Source organism: Salmo salar, chromosome 23 (assembly GCF_965601325.2).
Source record: "Salmo salar chromosome 23, fSalSal1, whole genome shotgun sequence".
Lineage (NCBI taxonomy): Eukaryota > Metazoa > Chordata > Actinopteri > Salmoniformes > Salmonidae > Salmo > Salmo salar.
Genome location: NC_138313.1, coordinates 22,479,736 through 22,498,774, shown reverse-complemented (window position 1 = coordinate 22,498,774; position 19,039 = coordinate 22,479,736). Strand labels below are relative to the sequence as shown.

The window sequence follows — 19,039 nt, the reverse complement described above, 5'->3', positions numbered from 1 at the left end:
CATGGGGTAGGTGATGATGGACTTGTCACTCTGTCACCAGATCTGTCATAACCCTCAGTGTGTGTCCTGCTTCCTGTCCATCTCGGCTCCACACTGTCCATCTGGGCTTGTTAATCAGGCGTAATGAGTGAGGAACCGAGGGAAACTAGGTGCACTAAAGACGCTCACGCAGCAAGCACAAACAACAAGCAGATTCCACACTCTTGTTTTCATCAGATGTTTTTGTTCCCTGATAAAGATTCCCACTCTCCTTATGTCAGCAATTACCCACACTTCCCTCCCTCTCTCCCCCCGTCATGCCAAACAGGCCAAGGCTCCGTCCAAGCGTTTGAAATTACGGCTGCGTGACTCCACTCGCCCGCAAAAAAGACTCCAGCTTAGCCCCCGAGGTTTCCACAGCAACCTCGGAATGGCAACCACTCACAGCTGCTCTGTGGTTGTCAAACTCTGTAGAGAGAGAGAGAGAGAGAGAGGGTGGGGTGGCTGGGGGCTTGACAGACACAGACAGGCAGACAGTTTAGCAGGCAGACAGACACACAGACTATAAGATAGACAGACAGATGATTAGTTAGCGTGTCAGGCAGGCTGAAGTGTTCTGTGACTGACAGGGGGCTGTGAGAACCTTCAGTAGGTCGTCTAGTTTTTTTCTTCATTTTCTCTCCAGTGGAGAACAGCGTAGAGGAGCATTGAGACGACAGCTGCCTCACCCCAGCCTGCATGGTATACAGAGTATGGACTTCTATACTGACATTGCCAATGAGCATACACTCTCTTCACATGAAGGTTAAATATTGACTTCATTTCATGAGTGTTATTTTGGTTTGAAGTACACTGTATATACAAAAGTATGTGGACACCCCTCCAAAGACTGAATTTGGCTATTTCAGCCGCACCCGTTGCTGTCAGGTGTATAAAATTGAGCCCACAGCCATGCAATCTCCATAGACACACATTGGCAGTAGAATGGCCTTACTGAAGAGCTGTGACAACGTAGCACAAGGATGCTACCTTTCCAACAAGTCAGTTCGTCAAATATCTGCCCTGCTATATCTGCCCTGGTCAACTGTAAGTGTTATTGTGAAGTGGAAACATATAGGGGCAACAACGGCTCAGCCGTGAAGTGATATGGCACACAAACTCACAGAACGGGATCGGTGAGTGCTGAAGCGTGTAGCGTGTAAAAAATCGTCTTTCCTCGGTTGCAACACTAACTACCAAGTTCCATACTGTCTCGGGAAGCAAAGTCAGCGCAATAACTGTTCGTCGGGAGCGTCATGAAATGGGTTTCCATGGCCGAGCAGCCGCACACAAGCCTAAGATCACCATGCGCAATACCAAGCATCGGCTGGAGTGGTGTAAAGCTTGTGCGCCATTGGACTGGAGAAGTGGGAATGCGTTCTCTGGAGTGATGAATCACGCTTCACCATCTTGCAGTCTGACAGACAAATCTGGGTTTGGCGGATGTCAGGAAAATGCTAACTGACCCAATGTATAGTGCCAACTGAAGTTTTGGTGAAGGAATAAAGGTCTGGGGCTGTTTTTCATGGTCCGGGCTAGGCCTCTTAGTTCCAGTGAAGGGAAATATTAACGCTACAGCATACAATGGCCTTCTTGATGATTCTGTGCTTCCAACTTTGTGGCAACAGTCCCGTGCACAAAGCGAGGTCCATATAGAAATGGTTTGTTGAGATCGGTGTGGAAGAACTAGACAGAGCCCTGACCTCAACCCCATCGAACACATTTGGGATGAATTGGAATGCCGACTGTGCGCCTGGCCTAATCGCCCAACATCAGTGCACGACCGCACTAATGCTTGTGGCTTCTTGAAAGCCTTCCAACTATTGGAGGCTGTTATAGCAGCAAAGGCGGGACCAACTCCATATTAATGGCCATTCTTTTTTATGAGATGTTCGACGAACAGGTGTCCACATACTTTTGGTCATGTAGTGCATCTTAAAAAATGTGACATTTGAGTGGTCTCCCTCGTAGTCCCTGGCTCTTTCTGACTGTTGCAGCAGTCAGAAATTGAGCATTTATTTTGGAGGGTGTGATTCTCTTCTTGGTTATATTTTGAGTAGGAGAATAGAATGTACCATTTGAGTGTCTTCTCGCTGTCTCACCCCCCCCTGGGCATTGGGCTGCAACACATTTCAGACACACTAACATGCTTTACCCACAGCTTCTCCTGGGAAACAGCAGCCTCACAAATCCTTTCTCCAACTGCTGGCATTCCTCAGTGTGTGTGTGCCGACAGTTTCTCCAGAAACTGTCTGAGTATTTTTGTGCATCCCATATAGCTTTTCATTTTTGGATGATCCAGCTCTCGTTAAAGCCTTGGCCACACAGGGAGGGGAGAATGATGTATTTTAAACTCTTCTTTATTATAAAACCTCTGTTCCCACCTGGGAGGTGAGCCTGCTCTTTGAAACAGGCGCTGTAGGACTCACCATGGGTTTGATTTATAGATTAATGGGCTTAATAAAAACACATATAAAGATGGAGAGAGACCCCAGGTGGAATCTGTGTCTCGGCCTCTCGCCTCTCTTCTCTCGCTCCTCTTCTCTCGCTCCTTGAAAGCAGACTGAAAAACAATAACGGGAAGCAGTCGTTGCCCCGGGGGGCCGGAGGGAGTGTATGGGAAAGAACACGCCCTCTGTCCACTGCTTTTATTTTAGAGGGAATGGACTTGAAGAGACTGTTGACTAAAGGAGCCTGTAGTGTATGAAAACAGAACTGCTACTCTTTAATGTGTTGTAAATCGGAACACACTGTTACGTTGTAATTGATGTGCTGTACACATACACTCACATATAAGTGGCTCATACACGTATAGCAAAATGCTCAACACAGGTATAGCCTAGTACAGTACTGCATGTGTGGGTACTGCAGCCCCTCACGATGAGATGTTTTTGTGGCCGTCTTGCCTCACTGCACCTTCCCCTGCTACACAGTTGATTTGAGTTTGAGGTGGGTCCTCTGTAATGATTTACCTTGAGGCTGCTGTGCTCTGTCTGGGGCAGTCATGCATGGCTTGTGGGGAGTAAAGGGTACAAGGAGACATTGTGTGTCCAACAGTATTGCCCTGTGAGTCAGTGTCACGCAAAGCGTGAGTCAGTGTCGCGCAATGGGTGAATCACTGTGGTTCACTTTCTCTCAGCAAGTTATCCGTCTTCACCCGGCCAATGAAAACTTGTTCTTGACAGTCATATGATCTCACCCAGCCAAGCGTGTCATCAGGACACCAGCACAGCTTGACTTAGCCAATTGGGTCCACCGCTGCTGTGAAGGCGACGTTTCCATTTGATGTGACATTTTAAGGCCGTGTGACATGTTTAAGAGACTGGGTTGGGTAGGTTACTTTCTAAATGTAATCCGTTAGTTACTAGTTACCTGTCCAAAATTGTTATCAGTAATGTAACTTTTGGATTACCCAAACTCAGTAACGTAATCTGATTACTTTCCCCTTAAGAGGCATTAGAAGAAGACAAAAAGGATCCATCAAAAGCACATGGTGTTACATCATAGTGGTCTCTGACTTGTGGTTAGTTAGATTCGCTCAGGTGGAAGAAACTTAAACTTGCGCCTTTTTTCAATGCTGAATTGAATGTCATTGAGAAAACAACAGAAAGGTGTCAATGGGTTTTTTTCACGAACATCCTTTCTGAATTGAAAAGTAATCCAATAAGGAATCATCTAGTTTTTCAAGAATATCTCTAATCTGATTACAATATTTGTGCTGGTAACGTAACTGGGTACCGTTGTTTTGTAATCCGATTGCATGTTACTGATTACATGTAATCAGTGGCTTACATGTAATCGGTTACTCCCCAACCCTGTTTAGAGATGAAATAACTCGTCTGTTAGATAAAACATAAGTCTTCTGCCCATGTGAGACTGGATGTGAGGAGACAGACTGGCACAAATGGTGGGTTGCAACGATCATTGAAATGCCATAATTGTTCTAGCACACAGTCCTGTGTTCTGTGTGTAATGCTATTATATTGTAGTGGTGGTATTGAGGAAGTTGTCTGACTTTGTCCATCCTAAACAGGTACACATCTGCACAGCTGGACTCATAGTGACCCCTCCCCCCAGCAGTCCTGTTACTACAGCAACTGTCTTCACGTTTCCCCCGGAGACGGGCTACGCATCCATCCCTGTGGTAGGTGGAGTTCTCTCTTCACCTGAAACTACAATACTGGGCCTCTAATACTGGTTTTGAATTGGCCCATGGCACTTCACTTACATCAGGTTCCTCTTAAAACTGAACCTGCATACAGGCTGTGCCAGTGTTGCGCTGAGTGTGTGGAAGGGGGTGTGGCTGTGTTGCTATGTGGTACTGCTGAGAATGTATACATAAAGGTTGAGCTCTCTGCTTCAATGGAGAACTCTACATGATGTTTCTGTACAGAGGATTTCTCTGGCCTGCAGGCAATCTATTTATCTCCGCTCTAGCGTCAGCCACACACACACACACACACACACACACACACACACACACACACACACACACACACACACACACAAGCATGTAGGCCCTTCTGAGTGCTGTGCCACTCCCTCCCCCATTGCTCCATAGTATTTATGTCTGTCTGCTCCTCAGGCCTGTTAATGTCAAGTTGAGACAGAGTTATCTTGTTCCTTGTTTATTTCTCTGCAGATACAGTGCCTTTAGAAAGTGACTTATTCCACATTTTGCTACAGCCTGAATTCCATTTTTTTTTTTTCTGTCTCACCGATCTACACGCAATACCCCGTAATGACAGTGAAAACATGTTTTTAGAAATGTTTGCAAATGTATTAAAAATGAAATATAGAATTATCTCATTTCCGTAAGGATTCACATGCGAGTCAATGCTTTATCTTGGGCATTTCTGTTTCAGCTTTGAGTCATCTTGGGCATTTCTGTTTCAGCTTTGAGTCATCTTGGGCATTTCTGTTTCAGCTTTGAGTCATCTGGATTTGGGGATTTTCTTCCTTGCAGATTTTCTCAAGCTCTGTTAAGTTAGATGGGAAGTGGCTGTGAACCACAATCTTCAAGTCTTTCCACAGATTTTCAATGGGATTCAAGTCTGGGCTTTGGCTTGGCAACTCAAGGACTTTCACATTCTTGTTCTGAAGCCATTCCAGCGTTGTTTTGGCTATATGCTTAGGGTCATTGTCCTGTCGGGAACGTAAATCTTCGCCCCAGTCTAAGGTTGTTTGCACTGTGAAGCAGGTTCTCATTAACAATTTTCCTGTATATGGCTCCATTCATTGTTCCCTCTATCCTTACCAGTCTCCCAGTCCCAGTTGCTGAAAAGAATCCCCATGGCATGATGCTGCCACCACCATGCTTCACAGTAGGGATGGTGTTAGACGGGTGATGAGCTGTGCCTGGTTTTCTCCATCAGAACACAATCTTTCACGTGCCTTTTTAACTCCAGGCGTGCTGTCATGTGCCTTTTTCTCGGGAGTGGCTTCCGTCTGGCCACTCCCATAAAGCCCAGATTGTTGAGGTGCTATAGAGACTGTTGTCCTTCTGGCAGGTTCTCCCATCTCAGCCATGGTACTCTGTAGTTCTGTCAGTGGTCATTGGGTTCTTGGTCACCTCCCTGAACAAGGTCCTTCTTGCCTGGTTGCTCAGTTTGGTTCTGACATCTGGGTAGTTAAATATTTGTATCATTTCCCAGTGATGGAGACCACGGTGCGCTTGTAAACTTTCAACAGTCTAGAAATTGTTAAACCCTTCCCCAGATATAAGCCTCATCACAATTCTATCTCGGAGATCTACAGACAGTTCCTTAGATTTCATAGTGTAGTGTCTGCTCTGACATGCACTGTCAACTGTGGGACCTTATATCGACCGGTGTGTTTCTTTCTAAATCAAGTGGCCACAGGTGGAGAAAATCAATTTGGAATTCAGGCTGTAACAAGAATGTAAAATGTAGAATAATAAGTAAATGGGTATAAATACTTTCTGAAGTCACTGTACATGGATAGTTATACATGTTTAGAAGAGAACAACCTCTTTCTCAGTACACCAGTGTGTCTGTGTGTGATTGTGTAATAGTTGTTTAGGTCTGGTTTCTGTCCCGCTAGAGGCAGAACAAGGAGGAGAGCTCAGAGGAATCCGCTCACTGCGGGCCTGTGGGCTGAACTATATAATGTTTAAAGAAATGTTTTTACTTTCATATGGTCCTCATTAAACACAGCAATGGATTCACCAGGCCCCAGTGTCGTTTCTATAGCAACAAACAAGCAAACAAGCATGCTGGAGATTCCTTCCCAGATCTCGGGGGAAGTTGGGGACAAGACCAAACCTCTGTGCCAAGCGATACTCTCCCTCATTGAACAGAGTAAATGATATCCCTCTTTCACTGACCAGTTTCTCATTATGTAACACCTAGTCAGTCATTGGTTAAAAGGCCAGGGGTGGGCCTCCCGAGTGGCGCAGTGGTCTAAGGCACTGCATCGCAGTGCTAGAGGCGTCACTACAGACCCGGGTACGATCCCAGCTGTGTCACAACCGGCTGTGATCGGGAGACCCATAGGGCGGTGCACAATTGTCCCAGCGTCGTCTGGGTTAGCGGAGAGTTTGGCCGGGGGTGCTGTACTTGGCTCATTGCACTCTAGCGACTCCTTGTGGCGGGCCGGGCGCCTGCAGGCTGACCTCTGTCGTCATTTGAACGGTGTTTCCTCCGACACATTGGTGCGGCTGGCTTCCAGGTTAGGCGGGCGGGTGTTAAGAAGCGCGGTTTGGCGGGTTATGTTTCAGAGGACCCATGACTCTTTCTTTCGGTTCCAAACAAAAATGTTTTTGTTGTTGAGATTCGATTCAAGCTTATTGTAAACTGTTCTAATATGCTGTCTAATCTCTTTCAGACTGTCGTTGTTGATGTTTGTTGTTTTCATTGACAGGATGCTCTCCCTCCTCCCCCGCCGCCTCCACCACAATCCTCAGCAGTGGGAGCAGCCTCATCGTTGGCTGCCAGTCAGAGACCCTCCCCCAGCACCAGCGAACAGAGTGGGCGGCAAAGACCCACAGTGTGAGTACACACACACATGCATGTAACACTCTTCCACGTATAAAGTACAAGCACGCTAAACCCGAGAGAACATGCAGTGAAACAGCAGGTTCCACACATGGCTAGGGCATGGGTCCTTCTGGGTGGGTTCTGGGAGTTCTCCAAGCCTCTGAATGACCCCTAAGCTTTCAGTGTGGAGCACCAGAGGTTGACCCAGAGCTCCGTTGACGGATGAAAGGGCAACACCTGTGGGGGACAGTCTCCTGGGTCCTATCAGAGACCCTGTCTGTCACCTTTGACCCCTGGCCCCTCACATCATTACTCCTCTGAGACTCCAGACACCTGATTTGGAATTAAATACAGCCCACCTCCCCAAAGCGTGTATCTGTCCGTGTGTGTGTGTCTACATTTGTCTTCATTTCCCCTCCCCTGACACCAGTGAAAGTGTCTATGCTGTCTGGTAGCAGTGGTTCTTTAAAGCCTCTGCGGTTCCCTGAGACATGCCTTTCCCACTCCCTTTACAGCACCTCAGTGGTGCCCTGACCCACATGGCTGTGTCATCCAGAATGTAACCATAGCATTCCTCTATAGTAGTATAGTGCAGCTTTCTCTTAATGTACTGAGGAAGACCAGTCCAGAAGGGACTGTCCGCCTCCGTCTTTCAGTAAGGGTTTCAGAGAGAGAGCGGAGATGTTGATGAACATTCTATAGACTGTGGTAGGGGGGTAAATTTAGCTCATGTGACGGACTAAATGTTCCAAACACACAACACGTCTTCGATTGACTCATTTCCTCTTGAGGGTAACTGGACAGTCCCCGTGTGTGTGTGTGTCCATATGTGTTTGATGTTTCCTGTCTCTCTCGCCTCCCTCTCCAGCTACGTGGCCCTGTTTCCCTACACCCCCCGTAAGGAGGATGAGTTGGAGCTGAGGAAGGGAGAGATGTTCCTGGTGCTGGAGCGCTGTCAAGATGGATGGTTCAAAGGCACCTCCATGCACACTGGCAAGATAGGAGTGTTCCCTGGCAATTACATGAGCCCTGTCAGCAGGTCTGACGCAGACATTACACACACACACACACACACTCTGATTATCTCTGTATGTGTAGCGTTCCTAAGGCTCCCAGCTCTAACCCTTCGTCCCCGTCCTCTGTTTGTCCCATTAGGACGATGTCCGGCAGCACCCAGCCCAAAGTGCCCCTGGCTCTGTGCACCCAGGCTGGGCGAGGGGTCACCATCGTCAGCCCCTCCTCCACTCCTCTGGGGGCCATCGTTCCAGGGCCTGACTTCAACAAGGCCCTCCCCATCTGCCCGGGCCCCGCCCTCTCCAGCCCTTTACCCGCTGGCATGGTGACGGCTGCTCACGTGACAACGGGACAGGCCAAGGTGCTCATGCACATGACGTCCCAGATGACTGTTAACCAGGCACGCAACGCTGTCAGGACAGGTAGGGTCCCCTGGGGGAAGAGGAAGGGTGCAAGCATGCGTTCTATGTAGCCAGTGTAGGATAGTGTATGTGATTGTGAATATATGATGAAAGGGGCATATGGTTCTGTGTGTATGGCCTAACCCCGTGCCTCTCCTCTGCCCCCAGCTGCATGCCACAGTCAGGACCGGCCCACGGCTGCTGTGCCGCCCATCCAGTCACAGACATCTGTAGCCTACCTGGCAGTGTGCCAGTCCCAGAGCTGCTCCTCCTCCTCCAACCCTGCCCAGGGCTGTGTCCGCTCTGGGGTGGCACTGGGATGTGCCGCCGCCTCCCTCACCCCGCCAAACGTCAGCGCCGCGTCCCTGGATGGCGATGCCTTGCGACAAGTGGCAGTCCTCACTGTGCCTGTCGCCCCCGGCAACGGCAGCTCCACGTCAGCTAACTCCTCCCTCGCCTGTCGGCTGGACAAGGATGGCAAGGTGGGCATTCATAATAGCACCCTAGTAGGGATGTGCATCGATCCCTTTCCAGACGATTCATTACCTATCTAGATACTTGGGGTCCGATACCATACAGGAACGATACGTTTTAGTTTGAAACGATTCAGTTTGATACGATTCGATGCACTGACATTTGATGCATGAACATTTATTTTCCATTCTAAATTCAAATCTGCTGATGGAGCTCATATATAGCACAACTTTGGATTTCACCCCCATCGCATAATAAACATTAACACCTGCTCTTTCCATGACAGACTGACCAGGTGAATGCTGTGATCTCTTATTGATGTCACTTGTTGAATCCATTTCAATCAACGTAGATGAAAGGGAGAAGACAAGTTCATTAAAGAAGGATTTTGAAGCTTTGAGACAATTGAGAGATGGATTTTTGTGTGCGTGTCATTCGGAGGGTGAATGGGCAAGACAAAATATTTAAGTGCCTTCGAACGGGGTATGGTAGTAGGTGCCGGAGCACCGGTTTGTGTCAAGAACTGCAATGCTGCTGGGTTTTTCACACAACAGTTTCCTGTGTGTATCAAGAATGGTCCACCACCCAAAGAACGTCCAGCCAATTTAACACAACTGTGGGAATCATTGTAGTCAACATGGCCAGCATCCCTGCAGAACACTTTCGACTATAGCTGACCCCATTTAGTCGACTTGTTTGGTCGATAGACTGTTGGTCAGCCTAATATTGCGCTAGCCATTTTACAAACATTTGAATGCTGGAGGTGATGTGCAGATGTGCCAGATCAGGAATAGGCCTACCTATTGGTCATCGCGCAAAACGGTGCACGGTTTGGGCTCCCGCAGACCGATGCACTCCATATCCATAAAGATTTGAACTGGGGACGATGCATATCAGTGAATCGTTACACTTAAACAACACAATGTAACTCCAAGTCAATCACACTTCTGTGAAATCAAACTGTCCACTTAGGAAGGAACACTGATTGACAATACATTTCACATGCTGTTGTGCAAATGGAATAGACAACAGGTGGAAATTATAGGCAATTAGCAAGACACCCCCAATAAAGGAGTGGTTCTGCAGGTGGGGACCACAGACCACTTCTCAGTTCCTATGCTTCCTGGCTGATGTTTTGGTCACTTTTGAATGCTGGCGGTGCTTTCACTCTAGTGGTAGCATGAGACGGAGTCTACAACCCACACAAGTGGCTCAGGTAGTGCAGCTCATCCAGGATGGCACATCAATGCGAGCTGTGGCAAGAAGGTTTGCTGTGTCTGTCAGCGTAGTGTCCAGAGCATGGAGGCTCTACCAGGAGACAGGCCAGTACATCAGGAGACGTGGAGGAGGCTGTAGGAGGGCAACAACCCAGCAGCAGGACCGCTACCTCCGCCTTTGTGCAAGGAGGAGCAGGAGAAGCACTGCCAGAGCCCTGCAAAATGACCTCCAGCAGGCCACAAATGTGCATGTGTCTGCTCAAACGGTCAGAAACAGACTCCATGAGGGTGGTATGAGGGCCCGACGTCCACAGGTGGGGGTTGTGCTTACAGCCCAACACCGTGCAGGACGTTTGGCATTTGCCAGAGAACACCAAGATTGGCAAATTCGCCACTGGCGCCCTGTGCTCTTCACAGATGAAAGCAGGTTCACACTGAGCACGTGACAGAGGTGACAGAGTCTGGAGATGCCGTGGAGAACGTTCTGCTGCCTGCAACATCCTCCAGCATGACCGGTTTGGCGGTGGGTCAGTCATGGTGTAGGGTGGCATTTCTTTGGGGGGCCGCACAGCCCTCCATGTGCTCGCCAGAGGTAGCCTGACTGCCATTAGGTACCGAGATGAGATCCTCAGACCCCTTGTGAGACCATATGCTGGTGCGGTTGGCCCTAGGTTCCTCCTAATGCAAGACAATGCTAGACCTCATGTGGCTGGAGTGTGTCAGCAGTTCCTGCAAGAGGAAGGCATTGATGCTATGGACTGGCCCGCCCATTCCCCAGACCTGAATCCAATTGAGCACATCTGGGACATCATGTCTCGCTCCATCCACAAACGCTACGTTGCACCACAGACTGTCCAGGAGTTGGCGGATGCTTTAGTCCAGGTCTGGGAGGAGATCCCTCAGGAGACCATCCGCCACCTCATCAGGAGCATGCCCAGGCATTGTAGGGAGATCATACAGGCACGTGGAGGCCACACACACACTACTGAGACTCATTTTGACTTGTTTTAAGGACATTACATCAAAGTTGGATCAGCCTGTAGTGTGGTTTTCCACTTTAATTTTGAGCGTGACTCCAAATCCAGACCACCATGGGTTGATAAATTGGATTTCCAATGATTATTTTTGTGTGATTTTGTTGTCTGCACATTCAACTATGTAAAGAAAAAAGTATTTAATAAGATTATTTCTTTAATTCAGATCTAGGATGTGTTGTTTAAGTGTTCCCTTTATTTTTTTGAGCAGTGTATATATATATTTTTTGTAATAACGACAAATTACAACAATACTGAATGAACACTTATTTTAACTTCATATAATACATCAATAAAATCAATTTAGACTCAAATAAATAATGAAACATGTTCAATTTGGTTTAAATAATGCAAAAACAAAGTGTTGAAGAAAGTAAAAGTGCAATGTAAGAAAGCTAACGTTCCTTGCTCAGAACATGAGAACATATGAAAGCTGGTGGTTCCTTTTAACATGAGTCTTCAATATTCCCAGGTAAGAAAATTTAGGCTGTAGTTATTATAGGAATTATAGGACTATTTCTCTCTATACGATTTGTATTTCATATACCTTTGACTATTGGATGTTCTTATAGGCACTTTAGTATTGCCAGTGTAACAGTATAGCTTCCGTCCCTCTCCTCGCTCCTACATGGGCTTGAACCAGGAACACATCGACAACAGCCACCCTCGAAGCAGCGTTACCCATGTAGAGCAAGGGGAACAACTACTCCAAGTCTCAGAGCGAGTGACGTTTGAAACGCTATTAGCGCGCACCTGGTTAACTAGCTAGCCATTTCACATCGGTTACACCAGCCTAATCTTGGGAGTTGATAGGCTTGAAGTCATAAACAGCGCAATGCTTGAAGCACAGCGAAGAGCTGCTGGCAAAACGCACTAAAGTGCTGTTTGAATGAATGCTTACGAGCCTGCCTCTGCCTACCACCGCTCAGTCAGACTGCTCTATCAAATCATAGACTGAATTATAATATAATAAACACACAGAAATACGAGCCTTAGGTCATTTAATATGGTCGACTCTGGAAACTATCATCTCGATAACAAAATGTTTTTTTTTCCTTTCAGTGAAATACGGAACCGTTCCGTATGTTATCTACGGGTGGCATCCCTAAGTCTAAATATTCCTTTTACATTGCACAACCTTCAATGTTATGTCATAATTACGTAAAATTCTGGCAAATTAGTTCGCAACGAGCCAGGCAGCCCAAACTGTTGCATATACCCTGACTCTGCGTGCAATGAATGCAAGAGAAGTGACACAATTTCACCTGGTTAATATTGCCTGCTAACCTGGATTTCTTTTAGCTAAATATGCAGGTTTAAAAATATATACTTCTGTGTATTGATTTTAAGAAAGGCATAGATGTTTATGGTTAGGTACAGTCGTGCAACGATTGTGCTTTTTTCGCAAATGCACTTTTGTTAAATCATCCCCCGTTTGGCGAAGTCGGCTGTCTTTGTTAGGAAGAAATAGTCTTCACAGTTCGCAACAAGCCAGGCGGCCCAAACTGCTGCATATACCCTGACTCTGTTGCAAGAGAAGTGACACATTTTCGCTAGTTAAAATATATATTCATGTTAGCAGGCAATATTAACTAAATATGCAGGTTTTAAAATATATACTTGTGTATTGATTTTAAGAAAGGCATTGATGTTTATGGTTAGGTACACATTGGAGCAACGTACCTAAGCGATTATATGCAACGCAGGACAGGCTAGATAAACTAGTAATATCATCAACCATGTGTAGTTAACTAGTGATTATGATTGATTGTTTTTTATAAGATAAGTTTAATGCTAGCTAGCAACTTACCTTGGCTTTTTACTGCATTCGCGTAACAGGCAGGCTCCTCGTGGAGTGCAATGTAAAGCAGGTGGTTAGAGCGTTGGACTAGTTAACCGTAAGGTTGCAAGATTGAATCCCCGAGCTGACAAGGTAAAAATCTGTCATTCTGCCCCTGAACAAGGCAGTTAACCCACCGTTCCTAGGCCGTCATTGAAAATAGAATGTGTTCTTAACTGACTTGCCTAGTTAAATAAAGGTGTTAAAAAAAAATTGGTCGTCCAAAAATACCGATTTCCGATTGTTATGAAAACTTGAAATCGGCCCTAATTAATCGGCCATTCCGATTAATCGGTCGACCTCTAGTTGCTACTCTCCCTAGGAGTGGCCGTCCTGCAAAGATGACTGCAAGGACACAGTGCAGAATGCCCAATGAGGTTAAGAAGAATCCTAGAGTGTCAGCTAAAGACTTACAGAAATCTCTGTAACATGCTAACATCTCTGTTGACGAGTCTACAATACGTTAAACACTAAACAAGAATGGAGTTCATGGGAGGACACCACGGAAGAAGCCACTGCTGTCCAAAAAAACATTGCTGCACGTCTGAAGTTTGCAAAAGTGCATCTGGATGTTCCACAGCGCTACTGGCAAAATATTCTGTGGACAGATGAAACTACAGTTTAGTTGTTTTTCAAGGAACACGTATCACTATGTGTGGAGGAAAAAAAAGGCACAGCACACCAACATCAAAACCTCATCCCAACTGTAAAGTATGGTGGAGGGAGCATCATGGTTTGGGGCTGCGTTGGGGCTTGGACAGCTTGCTATCATCGACGGGAAAATTAATTCCCAAGTTTATCAAGACATTTTTCAGAAGAAGGTTAGTCTGCCAGTTGAAGCTCAACAGAAGTTGGGTGATGCAACAGGATAACGACCCAAAACACCAAAGTAAATCAACAACAGAATGGCTTCAACAGAAGACAATACGCCTTCTGGAGTGGCCCAGTCAGAGTCCTGACCTCAACCCGATTTGAGATACTGTGGTATGACCTCGAGAGAGCAGTTCACACCAGACATCCCAAGAATATTGCTGAACTGAAACAGTTTTGTAAAATTCAATAACCAAATGTTTGGTTATTGCTGCCAGAGGGTCAACCAGTTATTAAATCCAAGGGTTCACATACTTTTCCTGCACTGTGAATGTTTACACGGTGTGTTCAATAAAGACATGAAAATGTATAATTGTTTGTTATTCGTTTAAGCAGACTGTTTGTCTGTTGTTATGACCTAGATGAAGATCAGATCAAATTTTATGACCAATTTATGCAGAAATCCAGGTAATTCCCAAGGGTTCATATACTTTTTCGTGCCACTGTAGCTACTTCTATCATGCATAGCATATTTGGCTGATGTGGAACATGGCTACAGTGGATTGGTGAAATAATTCACATTTTCCCGGAGTTTCTGGTGCCCTTGTTTTGAATACCAGGCGCTCAGTATTTTTGTTGAACACAGGAGTCCTTCCAGTTTATCTTTAGAAACAAATTCTCACACAGAGCTCTGTCTGTTTCACGGGTCGGCCCTGGGAATTGAGTTAGAGAGTGAGAGAAACTCTGCTGGCTGCAGTCCTGAAGACATCATTACACAACAGTGATTAGTCTGGAGCAAATTCTCATCAGGCCCTAATGACCATGACAATGGATTATGTTTATGCAGATTTGACTGTCCACACAGTGAGTTCCTGTAAGACAGTCTATATGCAGCCCACACCATTATCAGACAAGTGCATGGTAGTAGCACCGTGAATTTACCTTTTTCTCTCTGTTTTGTTATTTTGTTTCAGAGGGAGAAGAAAGGTATTCTGAAGTTGTTGTCTAACAAGAAGAAGTCTCGCCCCTCTCCCCCCTCATCCCCCACCCTGGAGGCAGAGCAGGCTGCTACGGGAGAGGTCTTCCATGGGGCCATGGGCCCCGACATCACCCCTTCTCCCTCCTCTGCTGGCGTTGTCGTGGGTAACCATGGCCGTGCAGTCCCCTGCCCTGTGGAGCCTGAGTCTACCGCAGCCACCTCTTCATCCTCCTGTTCCTCAGCCCCGGAGTTAACGCACCGTAAGAGCAGCCCCCTGGACGGATGTGCCCCCATCGCCCCGCCCCCTCGCCAGGCATGCTCCTCCCTCACCTCCCAGCAGCACGACGCTCGGCCAATCCTATGCGAGAGGTACAGCATTTCTTATATTGTAGGACAGTGACATATTGTTAAAGGTCTGTCTGATGTTGTGATTCTGCTGGAAGTGTGTGTGTGGCGTCTCTGATCTCCTGTGCTTCTGCAAAGTGTCAGTACAGTATCCCCTCTGATTCCCCCCCTCCCCCCAGGTACAGAGTGGTGGTGTCCTACCCCCCTCAGAGTGATGCAGAGCTGGAGCTCAAAGAGGGAGACATAGTGTTTGTCCACAGGAAGAGGGAGGACGGCTGGTTCAAAGGAACCCTCCAGAGGAACGGCAGGACCGGACTGTTCCCTGGCAGCTTCGTAGACAGCATCTGACTGACCATCTGACTCACACTTGACCACAGTGGACCGACCGTGACCTGACCATACCATGAACTGACCATCAATGGAGCCACATCTGACTTTGTTGTTGCCTTGTTTTGGGGCCAAGCTGCGAGCCAACCAGCTGAAGTTGCTAGGGACAGGATGAGAGATGGATACATACACAACATTCAAAGTGGTCCTCAAAGCACACAGGAGAAGAATGATGAAATAATTTAAACATAGCTGCAGAGGAAGAGGAGATAACTGTCAGTTGGAAGCACGGTGGACCGAGCTGGAGGAGAGCACACTACTCCTGTTGATTTCCTTTTTGTCAGTTATTTATATCTGTAACAATTCAAAACGTTAAATGTGTGCCTTGTACTGTTCCTCACTTTAGTGTATATAAAGAAACAAAGACCAGAGAGTCAGAACTAATAATATGAACTGTTAATAGATGAAAATATGACAAGTTGTAACTTATTTTTGTTGTTGGTTTTTTTTTCTGGAAAAGATGTGCTTGGCCTTTCGTTGTTTAGGGGTTTTAGTCGGCGCCTGTCTGACATGTTTCCTACATCATTTTGTGCTTGTCTCTCATTGGCTGCCGTGCTGCATGTTAATATTGCATGGTGTCTCCACTGATTGGCTGTTTGAGCGCAAACGTAAAGAATACAGCAGATGGGAGGAGAATCGGTGATGTCAGCACATGCAGTGAAGCAAGAAAAGGGGTAGAGGTGGGCCCAATTCCAATCTGATCCCTTGAACCTATTCTATTGACTGGAAGTTATCAGCTGGATATAATTAGCTCCATACCCTCTGGTTGGGTAGTTGGATTCTCTGACATATTGCAAACACCCATCTATTCGTTTGACATCCAATTTGGCCCAACACCTCTCTCCAACAATGGAATTTGCACAACCTCCTCCTGTATCCCTTGGACCTTTGGTGTCCCAAATGGCTTCTCCTTTGGCTCCAGGACCCCTTATTGGCGAGCGGGAGAGTCATCTTGGTGGAATTATTATACCGTTGATGATCTGATGCCTGGTGAGGTTTTCCAAACATTCCCATAACGTTAGGAAAGCCAGCTTCTACTGTTGATTTACATTATTATTAGGAATTTTGTTTTGGTCTTTTTTGACATGTTAACTAAAACACTCCATAGATGTTGCAATCAAGTGTTACTTAGTGTATATTGTTCTGTGTGTAGTTATTGAACATGGTAGCTGCTCCCCCACTCCTCTAGTAGTGGACCAACCTCATCGGACATACTGCAGCTCAAGATCTCAAATGGACCACAATCAGATACAACACAGGAACCATATCATGCGACTGATAGTTACGTCTTTAATAATATATGGATATCTCTCTTCACTTGGATCTATACGACGCCAGATGTTCTGGACAGCATGGAGATGCAGCAAGACATCTGACAGGCCTGCTCTATGTATGACCTTCACGGGCTCTCAACCCTCATTTCAAAGATGAATTCATTCCTAACGTGTCGTCAATACAAGACAAAAACACTGCTTACTTATAAAGCACAGACTGTTTTCCTAATGTAACATATCACTGATATCACTCCCCCAATACAATCTAGTGTGTTTCTCCTTGAAGTTGCGAGTGGATTTTTTTTTTTAATACGATCAATGACTTGGACAACGTTGATTCTTGGTTTAGTCGGGTTTAGCTGTACAGTGCGTCTATACAATGTGTGTGATTGTTAAGTGTTCTATCGACTTGAATATGATTTGTGGTGATTTGTGTGTGGCTGGTGTGAGATTTGGTAGCCGTTTTTAGTTTTCTGTTTGTTTCAAAGCACAAAAAAGAGAGCGAGGTGCGATTTGATTGGGTTTGGAGGATGTGAAACCTCAGAGCCCTGGGTCCTACTTATTCTCAGCTACTTTTGATTTCAAAATAATCCAGTCTCACTCCACACACTCTCCACCTCACCCTCCTCCATAGGCCTTCAGTCGTTGTAATGAGATTGACAGCACTGCTAGTAAGAAACACCGGGCACCACACGATGAGCCATTGATTTGATCCAATCTCATATTTTTTGGCAGTGGAGAAAAGTCTACATTGGATTATATTAGTCAATGATAGACAGTAAGTGGCTGTTCTATTGTTAGTGGGCTTCCTTTACTATAGCACACCAGGCAGACACCAAGAGGCTAGTGTCCTTGGTTTTCCTCCTGCTGCAGCCTCTTCTATCAGATGCTATGGTGCAATATCAACAGCTGAGGCCACTGTGTCTAAATGACAGGGTGGACCTGTAGGCACTAATCCACTCCAATAAGAGATCTGCTCTTAGTTTGCTCCTAGCAACTGGCTATCAACAGTCTTAAGGGAGTTGGAAGGTCAAATTAAAACATTTAAAGATTGAGGACATTTTAAACACCAGATGGTGCAGCATTTTGGAGATTTCATATGTCAGACCTGAGGGGAATATTTTCCAAAGCATGTGTAAGTGGGTGTTTGTGTCATGCAGTAGCTGGGACCACTATGTGTGACTGCTGGATATGTTGTAGTTGTATGTTGTTTTGAAATAGCATTTCAGTTGAGAGTAAAGGCTCTATAAAGTGGTACGAAACACTGTTCAGACCAGTTTGCTTCTCAATTTGCCTATGTAGAATGAACCTAATGTTCCACTGTTGTCTTGGCATTCACCATCTCCACCTCACCTCTAATGCTGAACTGGGTTTTGCATTTGGAGTGCTTTCTGTTGCTGATGAGCCTTTTTTTTTTTCATACATTACACAAAATACATTTAACTACTGTACCATCAGTATATACAGAAGTAGGATCTTAATTTGAGCCAGTTTGCTACAACATGATGGTCCTGCAGCAACAGGAATTATGTGGATTACAATTAGTGGATATTTTTGTAGGGGCTGATACATTTTTCGTAATTGGACATTTCAAACTTCAAATACACTGCAAGTTTTACATTTCCTGCATTGCAGCAAAGTTCTCCTGCAACAAAGTGATCAAATTAAGATCTTACATATGTACCATAGTCATTTTAGTCAGGTTTATTTTCATATATAGTTTAATGATCAAATAATGACATTCTCTGACTGTCTAGAACAACCGAAGCCGTTCGGTGTTCCTGTGAACATGTTTTTACTGTAATATCATGCCTTGTTGGAACACAAGGTAGCACTAAAGTCTGCTTTATTAAACTAAACAGATTCTCCTTATGCCAAGGTGACTTGCTTGATTATTTTTTTGGGGGGGAGGGGGTGTTATAATTATTTTTATATAGTTAGTCTGATCATGGTGACATTGGCATCCATTCAAAACATTCTTAAATATGAGGGAATAGCACATTTTGTAAAAATAACTACAACAATAAAAGCTAATGGTTTCCATGGTTTTTGTCAGTCCTCTTCATTTCTGTGTGTGTGTCATTGCGTTTAGCTGGTCTCTTCCTGCCAGTGTAGAGGTGTCTGAAAGCATTACCACAGACATGAGGGACTGAAGACATGACAGCAAAATCACCTCTCGTCTCTATTCTCATCCCTCTGCAGGATCTGCTTAAGATTGTGTGTAGGTCTTGAAGCAATCCTCTCTATG

The 19,039-nt window shown here is 45.8% G+C and overlaps 1 protein-coding gene across 1 annotated transcript in view; it reads left to right on the top strand.

Moving 5' to 3' along the window:
* LOC106584225 (E3 ubiquitin-protein ligase SH3RF1) overlaps positions 1 to 18,834 on the top strand; it is a 54,509-nt gene extending 35,675 nt beyond the window's left edge. The window contains exons 6-12 of the mRNA XM_014169269.3: positions 4,052 to 4,162; positions 6,901 to 7,028; positions 7,885 to 8,055; positions 8,172 to 8,452; positions 8,600 to 8,913; positions 14,781 to 15,154; positions 15,310 to 18,834. Of these exons, the coding sequence (XP_014024744.2) occupies positions 4,052 to 4,162; positions 6,901 to 7,028; positions 7,885 to 8,055; positions 8,172 to 8,452; positions 8,600 to 8,913; positions 14,781 to 15,154; positions 15,310 to 15,478 (1,548 nt within the window). The 3' untranslated portion in view covers positions 15,479 to 18,834. The remainder of the gene's footprint in view (positions 1 to 4,051; positions 4,163 to 6,900; positions 7,029 to 7,884; positions 8,056 to 8,171; positions 8,453 to 8,599; positions 8,914 to 14,780; positions 15,155 to 15,309) is intronic.
* Positions 18,835 to 19,039: the final 205 nt, after the last annotated feature.